General features: G+C 42.2%; 2 protein-coding genes across 3 annotated transcripts; one reads left to right on the top strand and one right to left on the bottom strand.

Annotated features, from left to right (window-relative positions):
• The first annotated feature begins 4,030 nt into the window (after nucleotides 1-4,030).
• On the top strand, nucleotides 4,031-10,171 carry LOC107508291 (small vasohibin binding protein). Of its 2 annotated transcripts, none has more exons than XM_016139975.2 (3): nucleotides 4,031-4,096; nucleotides 4,890-5,039; nucleotides 9,759-10,171. In XM_016139975.2, the coding sequence occupies exons 2-3, from the start codon at nucleotides 4,926-4,928 to the stop codon at nucleotides 9,843-9,845; spliced, it is 201 nt and encodes a 66-aa protein (XP_015995461.1). In that variant the 5' UTR covers nucleotides 4,031-4,096; nucleotides 4,890-4,925; the 3' UTR covers nucleotides 9,846-10,171. The 2 variants fall into 2 exon arrangements, with proteins under 2 accessions (XP_015995461.1, XP_015995464.1); XM_016139978.2 differs by lacking the exon at nucleotides 4,031-4,096 and adding an exon at nucleotides 4,105-4,230.
• Nucleotides 10,172-12,439: 2,268 nt separating this feature from the next.
• Nucleotides 12,440-16,886, bottom strand: TMEM269 (transmembrane protein 269). Its single transcript, XM_016139963.2, has 5 exons — nucleotides 16,756-16,886; nucleotides 14,364-14,461; nucleotides 13,543-13,686; nucleotides 12,664-12,867; nucleotides 12,440-12,576 (listed from the first exon to the last, which is right to left on the bottom strand). The coding sequence occupies exons 1-5, from the start codon at nucleotides 16,845-16,847 to the stop codon at nucleotides 12,440-12,442; spliced, it is 675 nt and encodes a 224-aa protein (XP_015995449.2). The 5' UTR covers nucleotides 16,848-16,886.
• Between the last annotated feature and the right edge of the window lie 1,485 nt (nucleotides 16,887-18,371).

The following is an 18,371-nucleotide window of genomic DNA, read 5'->3' as shown; positions in this document are numbered from 1 at the left end:
TTTTCAATGATGCTGCAGAAGCGATAATTTTTAAGGTATACACACCCCTGCATACATCATGCCACTGCTACACCTATCAAAATGAACAATAATTCCTTGATATTATTTGATATCCAGTCTGTGTTCATATGTTTTCAGTAATGTCAAACATGTCTTTTTACACATGGCTTGTTCAAATCCAGATCCAAACAAGCTGCACACATTGCATTTTGTGGTTAAGTTTCTTAAGCGTCTTTATTCCATACTGATCTTTCTGCCCTTCTTTTAAATGTTTTCCTTATACCCTTGATTGTTGGTAAAACTGAGTAATTTGTCTTGTGCAATGTCCAGATCTGGCTGATTGCATTCTTATGGTATCATTTAATTTAGATCTCTATCCCTCATGTTACCAATAAACTGGAAAGCTATAGTTAACTGGGTTCAGATGCACGTATGTCTAAGCTGTGTGACCTGGACGAGAGCCTTCACCTTTCTGCATCTCAATTACCTTTTTGGTAAACTGAGGATAAGAACCTCACTGGGTTGGTGTAAGGAAAAAATTAGTTACAACATATAATATACTTAGACACCCAATAAATCATACCTATTACTGAGGAAAACCTCCAGCTTGGAAGCCAGAGACCAAAATAAACAACAGAGACAATATAAGAAGTGGAAGAAAATGACAGAAAATTAAAACTGACATCTACAGAAATATGAAATAAGATAAGATCCTGAATCCACAACACAAAAGCAAGAGGCTACCAAAAGGAAAATCAGGGTACAGGAAAACTTTTTAAAATTTAAATTTTATAGCAGAAATTTAAAAATTCAATAGAAGAACTGGAGGTAAAGTTCAGGAAAATTGCTTGTAAAATAGAATAAACAAAACCAGATGGAAAATGAGAGGGAAAAGATTTTTTAAAAACAAATGAATCCATCACAGAGAAAGTTTCCAAGAATTAAAGACTATACATTTCCTAATTGAAAGAGACCACTGAGTGCCTAGTGCATTAAATGAAAAAGTCTTACCAGGATATATCATTATGAAGGTTCGGAACACCAAGGATGAAGGAAACATATATATAGACTAAAAGCTTTCAGAAACAAATGAACAAACAAAAATCCCATAGAAAGTAACAGAAATCAGAATAAATTTGACCTAAGAGTCTAGCCACATGAGAAGCTAGATAACAATGGAAAAATGCTTTTAAAATTCTGAGGAAAAATGATTTCCAATCTAGAAATATGTACCCCACCAATCAAGTGTGAAGGTAAAATAAAGCCATTTTTAAACAAGCAAGGTTTCCAAATTTTACCTCCTATAAACCACTTCTGGGGAAGTTACTGGAGAACGTGCTCCTTCAAAATGAGAGAATAAATGACAAAAAGGAAGATTCAAGAGACAGAGGATTTAGCATAGGAGAAAAGAATGTGGTTAGAGGAAGTCCAAGGATAACGGTTGCAGGGAGAGAAGGGTGACCTAAGGATATTTCCAAGAAAAAAAGATCATCGAAAGATCACTGGATTCATGTGACCACATGGAGAGATGTTTTACAGTCCTGATGGAGAGTGTATAGAAGAATTAACAATAGATGCATAAATAATTAAGCAAATTAAAAAAAACAGGCAATATTTGACTCCAGAAGAAAAAAAAAAAAGAGCTGCTCAATAAAGTGAATGTAATCTTAGTATATGATATACACTTTAACTATAAACAGTTCTGTACTTACATTAACATAAACTCTGACTCAGCCAACCAGGGAATTTTGCAGACTGGCCAAGAGTCTACTGATGGTTACAAAAGAGAGAGGGATCATAGACTCGTGGAGGAAGAACAGGGAGGAGACTTTCACCTCATCCTGGATTGAGCCTTCACCTTCCTGGTGAAGAATCCTAAACCAGTATCTTCACACCTGTGCCTTTTTGGAGCTCATATTACTAAACAACTCTACTCACCTATTGCCACCTGTAAGTGTAAAGTAACACACACTCTCTCTCTCTCTCCCTCCCCACCCCAAACACCTCTAATTTATCTTCTTCTTCATCCTTTTCCAAGCCAACTCATTATACCTTCACTTTTATCAGTGGCTCCACTATTTTTCCAGTCTTCCAGTTTGGCTTTTCCACAACTTCCTACCCTATAACTAATCTGTTTAGTTGGCTTTTTAAAACCTTCCAAACGTCCCTGTCTTGTCTCCAGCTATAATCTAATCCCGAGTTTATATGAACTTTATAAACTGTACAACAATACAAATGTAAAATACCACTATTATGCCAAGATTTCTGAAATAGATTCTGGCTTGGTTACTTTTATTATTAATAATAATAATTCAATTAACATTTTATACTTTAAAAAAGCATTTATTATACATTATTTTGTTTTAAAGAAGAAAGTATAAACCTTGCTAAAGTATAAATGTTCATTGTAGAAATTTTGGAAAATACAGAAAAGCACAAAGAAGATAAAAATAACTTCTACTCTTAATCAGGATTTACATTTTGATGTATTTTCATGCAGCCTCTTTGTGTATAAAAATAAAACAAATATCATGATTATGTTGTATTATGTCAATAAATATTCTATGTCATTTTAATGGTTGCATAGAATCCCATTATAGCTATCCAATAATTTAAACCCCTATTATCAATATTTTGGTTGTTTCCAGTTTTTTTTTCACTAGAAAATGTTTTCAGCTTTTTTACTCTGATTATGTAATTAGGATGACTTAAAAGTGGAGTTGCTGAGTCAATGGTTATGCTCCCCCTCTTTTTTAGTTGTATACAAGGACAGTGGTATTAACAATATTCACATTGTCATATAACAGATCTTTAAGACTTTTTCATTTTGCAAAACTGAAACTATCCATTGAACAACTCCCTTCTTCCCTTCCCCCTGCCATCCCCCCTTCCACTGTCCTCTAGCCCCTGGCAATCAGCATTCTACTTCCTAAGAGTTTGACTAGTTTAGATATCTCATGAGAATGAAATCATGTAGTATATGCCTTTTTGTGGGGTTGCACTCATTTTTAAGGCTTTGATATGTAGTGCTAAACTGACTCCCAAGAAGGTTGTTAACAATTTACACTTTCAAAGTGTGAGTGTCCACCTGGGCTACACCCTCACAGTTTGCTTAGTATCCATTATTTGTTTCAATTCTTACTAAACCTTTAGAGGAACAAAAGTTGTAGGCCTGAACATGTTTTCCTTTGGATAGGCCATTGCCTTATCCTGAATCCTGGTGGAAATACTTGCTGTGGCATTTACTAGTTGTGTGACCTTGGACAAATCATAACTGTTCAGTGCCTCTGTTTCTTTATCTGTAAAGTGGGGATAATAATAGTATATTATTATATATGTACATTATTATACGTACTTACTATGAGGAATACATGAGTTAATAAATGTAAAGCTCTAAGAACAGTAATCTGGAACATAAAAAGGCCAGAAGAGAGGTGGCTATTATTGTTGTTATCATCATTAGACTGAACAGGATTTATGTTGTCAAAGCATTTAGTCACCATTTTCTTCAATCTTGCTAATCTAATAAATTAAAAACGACAGTCATCTATTTTAATATGTAAAATTTTTGTAAATAATTATAAAATTGTAATTGTAAAAATAATTGTTAATATTATTGATTAGCAGTGGACCTGAACGTTCCTCTACATCTATATTGGCTATTTATAGTTCTGTCACGACTTCTTTTTTCAAAGTACTGTGGCAAACAGGCTCTCGCTTGATCTTCCTAAGACGTTCAGAAATCAAGATAGCAATCACCATTCCCACTTTTAGAACTAAGAAACTGAGGCTCAGAAAGTTACAATTCTAGTCCCAGGTTTCAGGTATCACCCTTCGAAGCCTAGCAGCTGTCTCAAAAAATATTCCCGGTAAAAGATTTTGTTACACCACCCACCCCCAGTCCCCGCTCCAGCACCCGTTCCAGCCCCAGCACCTACGCGGGTGAGCAACACAGCAATCCTGAGCACGCGCAGTCCGGCCTGAGGGCGGGGCCTCGCAGGGTGCCGGCCCCCACGCCCGGCCCCGCCCCCACGCTCGGCCCCGCCCCCGGCCCGGCCCAACCCGAGGCGTGGCGGCTCCGACTCCACTCTGCGAGGTAGGGGAAAGCGAGGGTTCCCAGCGTGGGGCCGTGTCCGCATCGCAGCTGGGCCCCAAAGTCCCGATGCGGGGAGGGAAGGCGCCGATTCTCGAGCGCCGCCGGCCGCCATTTTGCACCGGGAGAGAGCAGTGGTGGGAGGGGAGCCTACCCCGGGACCGGGTTTGGGCCCAGGGCGGGCCTGGCGGCGGGGGCGGGGGGCGGGCCCGGACGGGGTGGGACGGAGGGCGGACCAGGCGGGCGGTGAGGTGGTGGCCTGCCTGGGTCCGCACGGGTGGCTGAGGGCGGGGGCTCTGCGGGCAGGACTGGGATGTAACTGTCCAGCAGGGCAGAGGTGGGAAAGCCCTGGCCCCTAGGCCTGAGACGGCGCGAGGCTCAGGCCTTCCCGATGCTCCACTGCGGGACTTCGGCTGGCTTGTCCCTTTGGGCCTCGGTGTCTCATAATTAAAACAGCCCCACCTTGGGTACAGCACGCTCCGATGTATGAAAAGCTTTCACCTGGGTCTTCTCATTTGGTCCTCACACAGCAGCTTTTAGAAGGAGACCAGGGAATGAATTATTGTGTTATTTTGCAGACAAAAAACTAAGGCTCAGAGTGGAACGCCCAGCGAGGTCGTGGCGATGGGACTTGGGTCTTACTCCTCCAAATGTAGCGCCCTTTCTACTGGGCCTCTCTGCCTCACCTGTTAAAGGAAGGGGATTAGTTAGGCGAACGACTGACAGTTCTTTTTCTTTTCTTCCTCTTTTCCTTCCCTTCCCCTTCCCCTTCTTTCCTTTCCCTCTTTCCATCCAGGTCAGAGCTGATTAAGAAATATTCAGAAGCCAAGTCATGGATCCACCTGCACGTAAAGAAAAATCCAAAATCAAAGAACCTGTCAGCAGAGTTGAGAAGGCCAAGCAGAAATCAGCCCAGCAGGAGCTGAAGCAAAGACAGAGAGCAGAGGTGAGAGTGAGGAGAGGGCCTGTATACCTGTAGTCTGTTGGAGACAATGCCAGAATAGAGAAATAGCAGAACGGTGGGGAGTCCTACCTGCATCCAGGCAAAACAGGTGTCCTCTAAAACAGGTTTAGAGAAGAGATTGTTGAGGTCCAGAATGGTGAAGTGACAGACAGCCCAGAGTCATATGCCAAGTTAGTGTCAGAACCCCAGCCAGTACCAAGTCTCCAGAAGACCCCTGGCACAGAGCTTTTGTGGTAGGGACCTGAGGGAAGGAAGAAATGAGAAAGAGAAGGGACGTGCAAGGGAGGGATCAGAGTAAGAGAACGCAAATGTCAGACACCCCAGCTCACATGTTCTTTCTGGATTTGGCTCATAACCAGGAAGGAGGGGCCCAAGCTTTGCACCTACCAATGTGTCAACACTTACCAATCAACACTTACCATCAATTTGTGAATAAAAAGCTTAAACTGTTTACACTGCCTAGGTTGAACCACATCAGACATGAGTATTTTATTTTAGTATTTAATATCAGGGAAAAGCTTGCTGCACTCTTCTATTTGTTTTGTTCATTTTTTTTTTTTTTGAGAAATTTAAAAATACACAAAAATAAAATAGTATAATAAACAGTTGGGTGCTCAGAACCCCAGAATGGTAGTGGTTAACATTTTGTCATATTTGCCAAAAGGAGACTTTTTAAAGTAAGATAAATTAAAATTGCATATAAATTTGAAGTCCTCTTTGTCCATTTCCTGTCTTATACACTTTTCCCCTCCCCATGGGCAACCACTATTTTAAAAAATACTTTTACATTCAAATATATTAATAGATATCCTTGAACAATATACAGTTTTCTTGGCAAATAAAATTCTACATTAATAAAATTCCATGTTTTATATTGCATTATGCTTACACTGTTTTTTAGAACTATTCATGTTAATATAAAAATTTAGTTTATTTCTCATCACTGCTTACAGTAGTATATTTTATGAATCCATTTTAGTGTATTTACCCATTCCTCCAGTGATGGACATTTAAATTATTTACCTTTTTTTTTTTTTTTTTTTGCTATTACAAACATTGCTGTAGTGAAAACCTTTTAGATATCTCCTTTGGCACCTGTGCTACAATTTCTGTAGGGCGTATAGAACTGGAACTACTGGGTACATTTCAATTTTACTAAATTTTGCCAAATTGCTTCCAAAGAGATTGTACAAGTTTGTACTTGCATTAGCAGTGTAAGAGAGTTCTCATTGCTCACGTCTTTTCCAACACTTTACAGTGGCAGGCTTTAAATTTTTGTTAATGTGATCCATTCATTAAACAACTGTTGAGCTGCTGTTATGTGTCAGGCACTGTTGTAGGACTTGAGACGGATGATGGGACAAGGCAGAGGAGAACCCTGCCTGTGAATCTTGCATTCGGTGCAGGAGGCAGACAGTAAACATAGTAAGTAAATTTAATAGTGTGTTCGAAGTTAATCTGTAAACTGGGGACCTGTACCCTAATGGACTGTTGTTCCCCCTTTCCTTTACCGCCCCACGTGGATCAAGGCTCCCTGATGACTTTATTGTGCTTTGGTGAACGGTTTGAGGGGTGCTATAAGAAACAGTCCTCAGAAACTGTCATTTATGCATACCGTAGGGATATTGTTGAAGACATTGTTCATATCCTCACTGACACCCTTCTGGTGAGGTTCCACAGGGTAGGTTCGTCTGACGTCAAATCCTAGCTCCTCTGTAAATCCCAGTTTTTCCTGTGTGACCTCAGACAAGATACCCTCTCTGAACCTCAGGTCCTCAATTCCTCCATGGTAAAATGAGGATGATGTCTACCTCACAGGATTGTCATAAGGGATGGAAATGTTATATGCAAAACACTTAGCACAGTGCCTGGCACGGAGAGAACACTCAGTACATGGCAGCAGTTGTTGTCGGGGACCATCGTGCTTTAAGCGGTCGGCTCGTTTTGAGTGTGTGGACTCGGACTCTGACTGTGTTTATGTTGACTCGCTGAAATGTAATGTTGGATTTGTGCTCTCGCCGCAGCTGGCAGTAGCCAGGCTCTTCAGATATGCCAGACATGGGCCAGACTGTGCATGCATGACGTCGTGTGGTCCTCACATCAGGGCGTATTGTGGTTACTCAGGTGTTATTGTCACTTCCATTTTAACCTTGGTAAATCCTTCCTGCAGTAAGGTAGGGAGATGTCAAATACATGACTTCATGAGGTAGAAGGTATTCTTTTCATTTTAAAGTGAAGCAATGTCACCAGAATCCCTGGTTAATAAGGGATCAAGGGGCAGGACTGCCATCTAAACAAATCTTCTGACCTTCGTCTTCTGCTTTTTGCTTTGCCCTATATAGCTGCCTTGCTGTTTTCTTTATTTATGTTGCATGGAATGTAATTTCCTAAGATAGAATGTGACAAGACCCCTTGGGGGGAGGAAGAGACACAGTTTCCATTAGGTTCTGCAAGGATGCCCCATTCCAGAAAGTTAGGTATGAATGAGAGCTGTGAGGGTGAATGGAAGCAGAAGGCACACTTGGCAGTTGAAGCAACATTTGGACACTGTTGGTGACCCTTTCCTTCTTTGAAAGTCTTTTGTTCCTTGGTTCAGACCTCCTGCTCTGTTTTGAGTCTTTTTTCTCTGCTTACGTTATTTTCCTCTTTCTCCTACCAGCCTGCCTCCTTTATCTGGAAGTCTCCAAGAAGCCGTTTAATATCCCTCTCAGTCTCTAGCATAGCAATGTGCAGGTTGCAAATGCTCATTATTGCATGAATGAATGAAGCAAATGTTTAAAAAAATATATAATACACACACACACACACACACACACACACGATGTGTGTGTGCAGCTTAAAGAAGATGAGTAAAACAAACACCTTTGTACCTACCCCCAAACTACAGAAATAGAACCTGACCAATCACTTAGAAGTTCCTTGGGCCCCTCTCTGGTCATGTTCCCGACCCTTCCCACTAGTAAGTAGTACCTTCATTCCTTAATTTTGTGCTAATCACTCCTTCTCTGTTCTATATTGATTTACAACTTCTGTATGTACTCAGAAATAATATTTTGTAGTGTAACAACATATTGTCTAGTTTTGCATGTTTCAGAATTTTACATATTATAGTCTGTGATTGGCTCTTTTCATTCAGCATCTTTTTTGAAACTATTCAAATTTATTTATTTTTATTGTGGTAACTAACATTAAACAACCATTTTAACCGTCTGTATTGTTTTCTTAAGAATCATTTGTGGTTGTAACTTTTCATCACTGTGGAATTCCATTTTCCTTAGAGATTATAGGATCTTACCACAATAAAAAAATTGTGGAAAAAAGATTATAGGATCATTCAAGCTTACCATTTATTCTAGTTAGTTTTAATCATTTTGATTTCTGGAAATTTACTTCGTTACCTTTTCAAACTTATTGACACAAAGTTCATAATGTGTTGTGATCTCCATTATATCAGTAAATTTTTTTTAACTTTAATAATATTTGTGTGTGTCTGCTCTCGTTTTTATCTTGATCATTCATGTGAGAGCTTTGCAGAGTTTGGTTTGGTATTTTCAAAGAACCATCTTGCAGTTTGGGTGATCCTCTCTATTATACATTTCGTTGCTTTTTTATTAATTTCAACTCTAATTTTGTTTCTTCTCTGTGTTTCACTTTTCAGTTGCTCCCCCCACCTCTTTAATTCTACCCCCCTCCCCCTCACTTCCACCCCTGACCTATGGATGTTGCCATTTCCCCTTTAGAACTGGATTTCTGAAGGTGGGGCGTCTCCTCCCACACGCTTGCCCAGACCATGGGTTATGGTCCATGGCTCCACCTGGGGCGCCAACCCAGGACCTTCTGCATGTAAAGCAGATGTGCTGACCACTACGTTATAGAGCCACTCTCTCAGTTTTTTTTTACTCCCTTTTCTTGTCTTCTTTTTAATCAGTTATTTTTCCTGTACACAAACACGCCTCTTCATTTTTTCATTTTACAAATTGGGAAGGTTTATGATTTTAAGTTCTTTAGTGAACAGATTAATACTAGAATTTAAAAACAAAGGTGAGGAATAAGGTACATCTCTTGCCTTTACCTTAGAATGCCCCTTGCAGTTTTCATTCCACCCCAAGGCCCGCTGTAGGTCCTCTTCCTACTACCCCCCTACCCTACATTGTTGCAATAGATACGTCCTGAGTATCCTATAATCCCTCCTCCCCCCACTCCATCCCTCACATGATCTCCAGTTATCTTTCCCAAAGCCCAGGTATAATCAGGTTGCTCCCCTGCACACGTCTTTGCTGGCTGGCTCTCCAGAGTTGGCCAGATAAAGTTCGGATTCCTTGGCATGGCATTTAAGGTTTAACATACTACTTTTCTTGCTTTTTCCATCTCCCCAAACCCCACTCTATAATAACCTTCATATAGGCATATTTAAAGTTTCCAAAACTAATCCTGTACTTTCCGTTATATTTATTTAATCATAATATCCCTTCTCCCTCCCCACCCCTATCATGCATCAAGTCCCTTCCCAGTCTCTACTCTTTATATCCTACTGATCCTTTAAAAGCCAAATTAAGTCACCTGCTTCCCTGCTTCTCTCTTGATTCCCCAAATGGAATTAATACCTACTTCTCCTGTTCCCTTATCACTGTCCGTGCAGTTCTGGCATTTTCAAAGGGCACAGCCTATTATGTCTCTGACACCTCTTTTTCTCCCATTCAGATCTATGCCCTCAACAGAGTCATGACGGAACTGGAGCAGCAGCAGTTTGATGAGTTTTGTAAACAGATGCAGCCTCCTGGAGAGTGAGCCGCCGCATGTTCTGGGACCCCGGAGGCTTTTTCTGTGAGCTCATTACTGGTTCTAAGCTGAAATGGCCCATTTGGAGCCTTCCAGAACTAGATAAGAAGACATTTTTTTGTTATTCCCAAAACTGGATAAATCTGAACAACTCTATAACTTCTTTTTCACTGGTTCTTCCAATCTGAATTAGCTAAATGCTTGCTGAAGAGACTTGTTTTATTCTTCTAAGACAGTGTCCTTTTTTTTTAACCTTTTTCTATTGTTTGAGAAAAATCTGTCTCTTGTGAAACTGCAAATCTCCAAAAATGCAAATAAAATACTAATAAAATGTGTGTTTATTCATACTTTAGTTTGGGGGTACCTATTCATAGCAAGTGGAGTCAGAAAGGATATACCAGGAAAGAAAAGTGGAAGTGAGCAGAGGGAAGCCTGGCTCCTGCAAGGGGAGTGGAGAGGAAAGGGGAGAAAGAACGTGACTATTTCCAGTTCTTCTTCCTCCCGGGGCTGAAACTCTGCAGCCCTTCCTGATCCTCCATTTTTAGCCACACAGGTATAAATCTGTGCCCTTTAACTCCCAGATGATTCACTATGCAGGGTCAGAGGCTGGAAGCGAGGATCCTCTCACCTTGTGAATGTGCACAGCTAGAAGCAGGCCTGCACCAATAGGGAGGGGAGTGTGGGTGCTTATGCATTTCCATTTTGGGGTGACTTTATCAGGCCTAGAAACAGGTTTATGATGGGATTATTCAAAGTGGAACGTCTGAGCTCAAGGGTATTTGTAAGTTTCTTAACACATTATAGTAAACTTGTATATAGCTTACTACGACATACAATTAATTCATCTCCAAAGTAAACATTTTTGAGTGCCAGGCACTATGGCAGGCAACCCAATCCAAAAGCATGAACTGAAGGAATTTAAAATCGAGTGGAACACAGACATAATCATCTAACAAAAAATGTAAATGACAGAGATGAACAGAGAGCAGTGGGGAAGAGGGGAGGACTGTCTGCTCCTGTAGAGCCCAATCAGAGCTGTGTGGGCTTCTTTGGATTTTTATTTGTAAATCCTAATTTTAGATTTAACACGCATTTGCCACATAAATTCAAGAAGCTGGACCTGAGGTAAAAGGTGCTCTGGTGCCCTAGCTGAAGAAGGGGGACCAGCCAACAATTCTTAGCACACCATCTGGAGGGAGAAAGTCGAGGCAGTGCTCAGCTTCACTGCTTTCATGGAGCTACGTTTTTCTGAGGGTTCCATACAATTTTTTAGGGTTCCATACAATTCTGTCTGTTTCTACTTGCCTTTGATTTTAGAACATGGAATGGTATTTGAATATCTAGAGTTCAGTATTTTAGAGCTTAGGAAAAAACACATAATGAGGTTCTGGGAATCAAATGATGCCCTCAAGCTACTAATATGTCTAACCTCTAAATGAAGCAAAAGGCAGAAGCTTTGTTGAAATACAGAATTTTAAGTTAAAAGTCCTACGTACATTCCAGTTGGGCAACGTGACTGTCCTGTGATTTAGCTCTGCTCTGTGGAGCCAGAGTGTTAGTTCATTGCAGCATTACTTATAATAGCCAAGATATGGAAGCAACCTAAGTGTCCATCCATAGATGATTGGATAAAGAAATGGTACACATATACAGTGGAAGATTAGTCAGCCATAACAAAGACTGAAATCTTACCATTTGCAACAACCTGGATAGACCTAGAGGGTATTATGCTAAATGGAAAAAGCCAGACAGAGAAAGACAAATACCGTATGACTTCACTTATATGCGAAATCTAAAAACCAAACCAACAAAACAGAAACAAAATCAGAGATACAGAAAACAAACTGATGGTTGCCAGATGGGAGTGGGGTTAGGGGGGCCTGGTGATAAAGGTGAAAGGATTAAGAAGGACAAACTGGCAGTTAGAAAATAGGCATGGGGATGTACAGTACAGCATAAGGAATATAATCAATAATTATAATAACTATATGTGTGGTGTCAGGTGGTTCTAGACTTCTTAGAGGGGTCACATTGTAAGTTACATAAATGTCTAACCACTATGCTGTGCACCTGAAACTAATATAATATTGAATGTCAACTGTAATTGAAAAAAATTCTTTTAAATTTGTAAAGAAAAAAAGAAATGCTTTAGTGAGCCAAGCCCCACCCTACCAATGGAGTGATTACGACCAGGCGGAGCAGAGGCAGAGGCTATACCAAGTCTGAAGGACTTCACTCCTTTCCAAGGGACTAACCTCAGTGCACAGGTCACACCCCTACACCCCCCCCACCACCACCACCACCAACATCCTCCACCCTATAATAGAGCTGGAACTCAAACCCGGCTCATATTTAGGTTGGAAAAAAAAAAAAATCTGTTTCATATGACACATGCAACTATTGTGCTCAAGGAATTCAGATCCCTGAATTAAGAGGAAGAAGTGACGGCAGCTGGCCCTACTGTGGGTTGTTCCGGTTCAAAGCGACATGTATCTACCACAGGCACAACACAGGAACAAGAAAAGATTTAGTGAGGATAAGGCAAGATTTGCCCAACGAGCTGGCGCAGACTCCATGGAGGCCAGTGGGAGGGGTAGAGCTGTTTAGTTTTTTTGGTACTGTAGCCTAAAACACGCTGCCTTGCCCCAAAGAGCATCTGGAAAGAAGATGTACGAGAGGGACCACATCAGGCAGTAAAAAGCTGTTAGTGAGAACGGAGACAAAAGCAACAGGATGACACCTGGAAGAAGACAAAAGGCAAACGCTCAGTTTTAACAAAGGGGTCTTATGTGTATTTCCCACCCTACGCTCTCCCATCCCTACTTACCTCCCAGATAAACCATTTTTTTCCAGTTCTCAGACTCCAGGATTTCATCATGTGGGTAGTAGCTTTGGTCTATCATGAATAGAATCATGAGTGAGGCCATGCAAGAGAGAATGAACGTGTTGCCTTTGGTCAGAAGGGAAGTGGAGGCCAAAACGCTGGAAGCATAGGGGCAGGGCAGACCCTTGTATGTGGAGGGAATGCCCGCTGGGGAAAGAAAAGATCGGAGTTAGCTGCCTCCCACTGCTCTAAAGGTATACAAATGAAGCAAGCCTCTCTCTCTCTCTCTCTCTCTCTCTCTCTCTCTCTCTCTCTCTCTCTCTCTCTCTCTCTCTCTCTTTGGATTTTCCCAGCCCCACCCTCCCAATCCCCTTAATCCCAGAACAGTGGCAGGCTATAAAGAATTTAGTTATTCTCGGGGATGATGTGTGGGCTTTGCATTGGATCCTCAAGGTTAAAGCAGGCAGCTAGGACCAAGTGAGCACCCTGGCCCCTAGGAAACTTCTGTAGAAAGGTCCTTTGAGATCTTCTAGTCTGCATCTGCTCTCCCTTGCATTGGGATCTTAGACAATTGTCCTCAACAGAGCTCATTCTCCCCATTTACTTTCGGAAACTGGAGTATGACCATCAGTTATAGAGTCTTAATCCACATGCTCCATCCAGAAGTCATACAGCGAGAAAAAGGCATAGCTGACCCAAAAAACCGAGGGCCCCTGCCCCCCAAGACCAGGGCTCTGCCAGTGCAGCCTGCGGCCTCCAGTGAGTCTGGGACACAGGAGAAGGAAGGAGGAGGGATTTTACTGCACCTCAGGTTTCTGGCATCCAGAAGCTCCTCCCACTTTGTGGTTCCCTACCTCAGCCACAAGGGTGGGTTCCACTCACCGGTTGAATAAAAACATAGGCGGAAAGAAGCAGCTAACACATAGATGATGGCCAGGAACCCGTTCAGAGGCCCTTCCACACCTAGAAGCAGAGCTGAGGCCAGGCCAAAGGTGGTGAAGACAGCCAAGTCATTCAGCTCAACTCCTGCTCCAGAAGGCCAAGGTTAGAAAAACTTACACTTATATGTCTTGTACCTTAGTCCCCATCGGGGAGCTGGAATGGTGACAAGCATGGTCTGAGGTTCCAGAGGGCAATAGCTACCCAGAGTGGTCTACGGACCAAAAACTGGGGTCTCCTTCGAGCTCTGCCTCAGACTGACCACGCCGCCTTAGGCAAGTTTTTCCATGTCCAGGTCTTAGTTTCCCCATCCTTTTATATACAAGGATTGGTCTACAACTGGATACAAATTGATAAACTATGAAATGTTTTTCAAGCAAACTCTTATGCTGAAATATTTTGTTGTATTTTAAACCAGCTGCTCTGCTTAGAGTCATTTTTCATTTCCCAACCCCTCACCCTATCCCCACCACCACAACCAGCATTCCCGCTCCCAATTCCTGACTAAGCACTGAACAGGGAGGCAGGACGGACAGGGAACCTGAAAGCCAGAACAAGGATGGCCAGAGATCAATAGGTGAGCCTGCAGAGGAGTTAGGTCTAGGCTGAGGGGCTCCCAACTCCTGCTCTAAGCCTGCTTCCGCTATGCTTGAGGAGCGTGAACAGGTGACTGATGAAGGCCTGTTGAAATTAGGAGATCGAGGAGCTGTCCTGACGGGCATATTTCTCAAGTCAGGGATTAGAGGTCTGACTCCTGGACTCACCCAGTTTGGAACAGATGTGGAAGTGTCTGGTCATCCCTCTGATCGCCATGTCTAATAGGAAGCTGATCAGAAGCATCCAGGAGGCACAGTGGGATTTCCTAAAGTGTAGGCCAGTAGGCCCAAATGGGACAGCTTTCAGCCTCCACCAGACAACCACTCAACACACCTCCAATGCACCAGTACACTTCCTGCCCTCACACACATACACACTCCTGCTAGATCCCCACACTTACATCCTTTCTGATATACACTGCTTTACATACCACACACACACACACACACACACACACACACACACACACACCTATATCCCTTCCATACTCTCAACCCACAGTCGTAATGGGATACCCCAAACTCCTTAAGTAATCACTAAGATCCCTTCCAACTCTAAATTCCAGGCATATTCAATGGCAGAGGGTTCCTAGGTTCTAGCCCAGCCTCTGCGGCCATCTTACTGTGAATTCTCAAATAAATAACTTCCCCTTCTCTAGGCTTCTCTTCCTCTATTTGTAAAATGAGGAGTTTGTGCCAAATGATTTCTTTAATCAACATAGGCCTATTCAGATTATCTATTTCTCCTACTGTGAGATTTGACAGGTTAAGTCTTTTAGGGAATTGGTCATTTCATCTAGGCTATCAAATTTGTGGGCATAGAGTTATTTATAATATTCCTTTATTATACTTTAAATGTCCATGGGATCGGTAGAAACGACTCCTCTTTCATTTCTGATATTTCCTCCCAGTCTGAAGCTTGCCTTCTAATTCTCTTGATGTTGTCTGTAATAGAACAGATTTCTCTTCTAATATGTGCATTTAATGCTATAAATTTCCCTCTAAGTACTGCTTTCACTACATCTCACAAATTTTGGTAAGTTGGATTTTCATTTTCTTTTACTTAAAAATATTTTAAAATTTCTCTTGAGACTTCATCTTTTATCCATATATTATATAGAAGTGTGTTGTTTAGCCTCCATGTATTTTGGGGTATTCTAGTTATCTTTCTGTTATCGACTTCTAGTTTAATTCCATGTGGTTTAAGAGCATCCTTTGTACAATTTCTATTCTTTTAAAAAGACCCAGAATGTGGTCTTTCTTGGTGAGTTTGAGAAAAATGTATATTCTGCTATTGTTGGATGAAGTAGTCTATAAATATTAATGAGATCCAGTTGATTGATGAGGCTGGGCCATTCAGTTCAACTGTATCTTTACTGATTTTCTGTCTGCTGGCTCTGTCAATTATTGATAGAAGGATGTTGAAATATTCAACTATGATAGTAGGTTTGTTAATTTCTCCCCACAGTTCTATCAGTTTTTGTCTCATGTATTCTGATGTTGTAAATGAGCCTCCAAGAGCTCTTTCAGACCCTATATTCAAGGATTCTATGCTTCTGTCCAGCACATGCTCCCAGACCCCTCTGAAAGCAGCCACCACAGTCTCAGGCAAACCTGCCCTGGGAGGCCATTCCTAAGTCTACACACCAACTACAATGCTTGGGTGGCCCGCAGAAGCAGACAGAGAGCTGGCTGCAGACCTCAGCTGTCCCCAAACAACCTCAGTATTCCCTTTGCTTAGACTGATAATTCTGTGTTTAAAGGAAACTCGGCCCACCATTGTGGCATAAAAAGCACTATCCCCCAAAATTAGGCAGAACTAAGAAGATAAAGATTTTCTGCGGCAGGTATACCTCACTTTAATAGACTCCAAAAACCTGGTCTTAGATAATCATAAAATTTTCAAACTAGGAGGGAACTTAAACATTATCAGGTAAATTCATTTCATGGAAGAGAAACAAATCCAGAGAAGTCACCTGCTTATGGTTATAGAGATTCAAACAGATTAGGAGGATGTTACTTGCATTATTAAGAATTTATCTATAAAGAGCTGATTTGCCAAGGCCTTGAATGTGATTTAATTTATAGAAATGGAATTAGCTTACAACTTTGGGGGGGGGGGTCATATACATGTCTCAGATTTTCCAGAATAGTGCTAATTTTAAATATTCCACCAGATCATATGTTCTAATTTAAGAATCAAAAAATTTGAATGGTATCCTGTCTCCTCAAGGATTATATAAAAGATACCAGAGCAGAATCTCTTGGTTTTTATCATACGAACCATTCTGGACTGCCATAGCGGGAAGGAATTATAGAGATCATACATAGTATGAGCTCCTTGTTTTAAAGGTGGAGAAACTGAAGCTTAGATATAACCTAGCCAAGGTCACATACCAGGTTGGTAGTAGAACTCAGGCTAGAACCTTGGCCCCTTGACTTCCAACCCACTATACTTTCTCCTGCCCCCAGTTGATCCCATGCCTCAGTGCCATGCTCTCCTTCCCTTATGCCCTTGGCTCCAGCTTTTGGCTGAGACCTTGCTGGGCTCCAGACCTACTTGCAGAAGCTGCAGAAGATGGAGAAGAGCCCCAGGATCATGTTGGCCAGGGACAAGGCATTGGTAATATCCTTCCAGGAAAATTCACTCATCTGGGGGTGACTCCGGTTGTTGGACGAGAAGAAACTGGAATGCTGACCTAGGGCCCAGGGGAGGGGGGCAAGGGGTTCCCAAGGTCAAAAAGTCCCAAAAGAGGCTTCCAAGGACCAGGTAGCTCCTGTTCCCCTAGACCTCATCCCAGAACTGTACCCTCCCAACACTGTTTCATTGGCTCTAAAGAGGCAGATAGGAGGTAGATAGAGGTGTCCAGGTGGTAAAGACAAAGGTCCAAAGCTGAGTGTCTTCGGAAAACCCAATAGCAAAGCGAGTGAACCAGCACAACCACAATTCACACCTCTCTCTGACTGTACCCCATACCCTACAGACCTCCCTCTAGCCAATATGTTGACCTTCCTGGCACCCCCATGGCCCAAGGTATAAGGGATATGGATCCTCCCCACTCTTCTGAGATACAAGCCAGTTTGTCATAAAGCTCTTTATCATAGATGAGACCTTTCTTTTTAAATTACAAAGCTACTTCCAATACTTTGGGTTGAGCCCCACAGAAATGTAAAACGCTGGGAAAGGGTAATGCCCTGACCTCAGGAGTGGCCCAGGGGGAGAGGGGCTACCTGAGACCAGGGAAGCACAAAAGGGATCCGCTGCAGACTCAGGCTCCTTTATTCGGCAGGCCATGCTTACTGCTTCAGAAGGGCAGGACTGTGGCCGAGGTGCCCCAAGCTCTTGGTTCCGACAGGCCCCAATCAGACCAGCAGGCTGAGCTCCAACATGGGAAGGGAGAGATGAGAAACAAATGAACAAACGAATGAATGTGTCCAGCACAAAATAGTTCAGAAGGCACTTTTCATTGTGTGCTCTCTTCTGATTCTGATGACTTGAGAAGATGGTGCTATAAATTCTCCCCATTTTATGAATGAAGAAACAGAGAAATGGAGATATTGGCTCCAAGTCACCTACTAGGTAAGTAGAATCTAATCTCACCTGTTTGATTCTAAATCTGGTGCTTCTCTCACTGGGGGCATAGATCTCAGCAGGTTTGTGGGATAGTGACAAAAGGCTGGTTCAGTGGGCCAGCCATGCTGGGCAGCTACAGCCTCCTCATCCCTCCTAGTCTCTCAGGGCAGCATGGAATCAGCTTGCCCTGCCCATTTTCACAGCCTGTCTCTCTCTGTGTTTACTCTAGAGACAAACCTACATACTCCTTACACATGCACTGATTGCGAAACCAAGTTTCTTTTGGAGAAAAAGCCCCGGTGCTCTTTGAAACAGGGGAAGCCCCACTGGTTTAGTGTAAACACACTACCCACAAATAATAATCCTGCACTTGAGTAAAATATACAAGTTCCAAGGTGTTTTCATGTCTGTTTCCTTATTTAATTCTCACTCATTTTAGAAGTGGGGAAGCTGAGACGCTGCCTCCACTCATTCCCTCTTGACAGCCCCAATTCATTCTGGTCCAGGCAAGAGCTAAGACAAATCACATCCTTTCCCATAAATCTTGCTGCCAAAATGTCAGAGGCTGGGAGGAGCTAGACCTGAAATGTGAGACTGGGAGT

The sequence above is a fragment of the Rousettus aegyptiacus genome, unplaced genomic scaffold (genome assembly GCF_014176215.1).
Source record: "Rousettus aegyptiacus isolate mRouAeg1 unplaced genomic scaffold, mRouAeg1.p scaffold_m13_p_1, whole genome shotgun sequence".
Classification (NCBI taxonomy): Eukaryota; Metazoa; Chordata; class Mammalia; order Chiroptera; family Pteropodidae; genus Rousettus; species Rousettus aegyptiacus.
Note: the sequence above shows the minus strand (reverse complement) of the source record. Positions and strands in the feature narration are given on the sequence as shown.

Coding starts and splice junctions, on each gene's coding strand:
- TMEM269 (XM_016139963.2), bottom strand. CDS start 16,847: ATGAGTGAATTTTCCTGGAAGGATATTACCAATGCCTTGTCCCTGGCC. Junction 13,687..14,363: donor CCACATCTGTTCCAAACTGG/GTGAGTCCAGGA, acceptor CTTCTGGAGCAG/GAGTTGAGCTGAATGACTTG. Junction 12,868..13,542: donor CCTATGTTTTTATTCAACCG/GTGAGTGGAACC, acceptor TTCTTTCCCCAG/CGGGCATTCCCTCCACATAC.
- LOC107508291 (XM_016139975.2), top strand. CDS start 4,926: ATGGATCCACCTGCACGTAAAGAAAAATCCAAAATCAAAGAACCTGTC. Junction 5,040..9,758: donor AGCAAAGACAGAGAGCAGAG/GTGAGAGTGAGG, acceptor TCTCCCATTCAG/ATCTATGCCCTCAACAGAGT.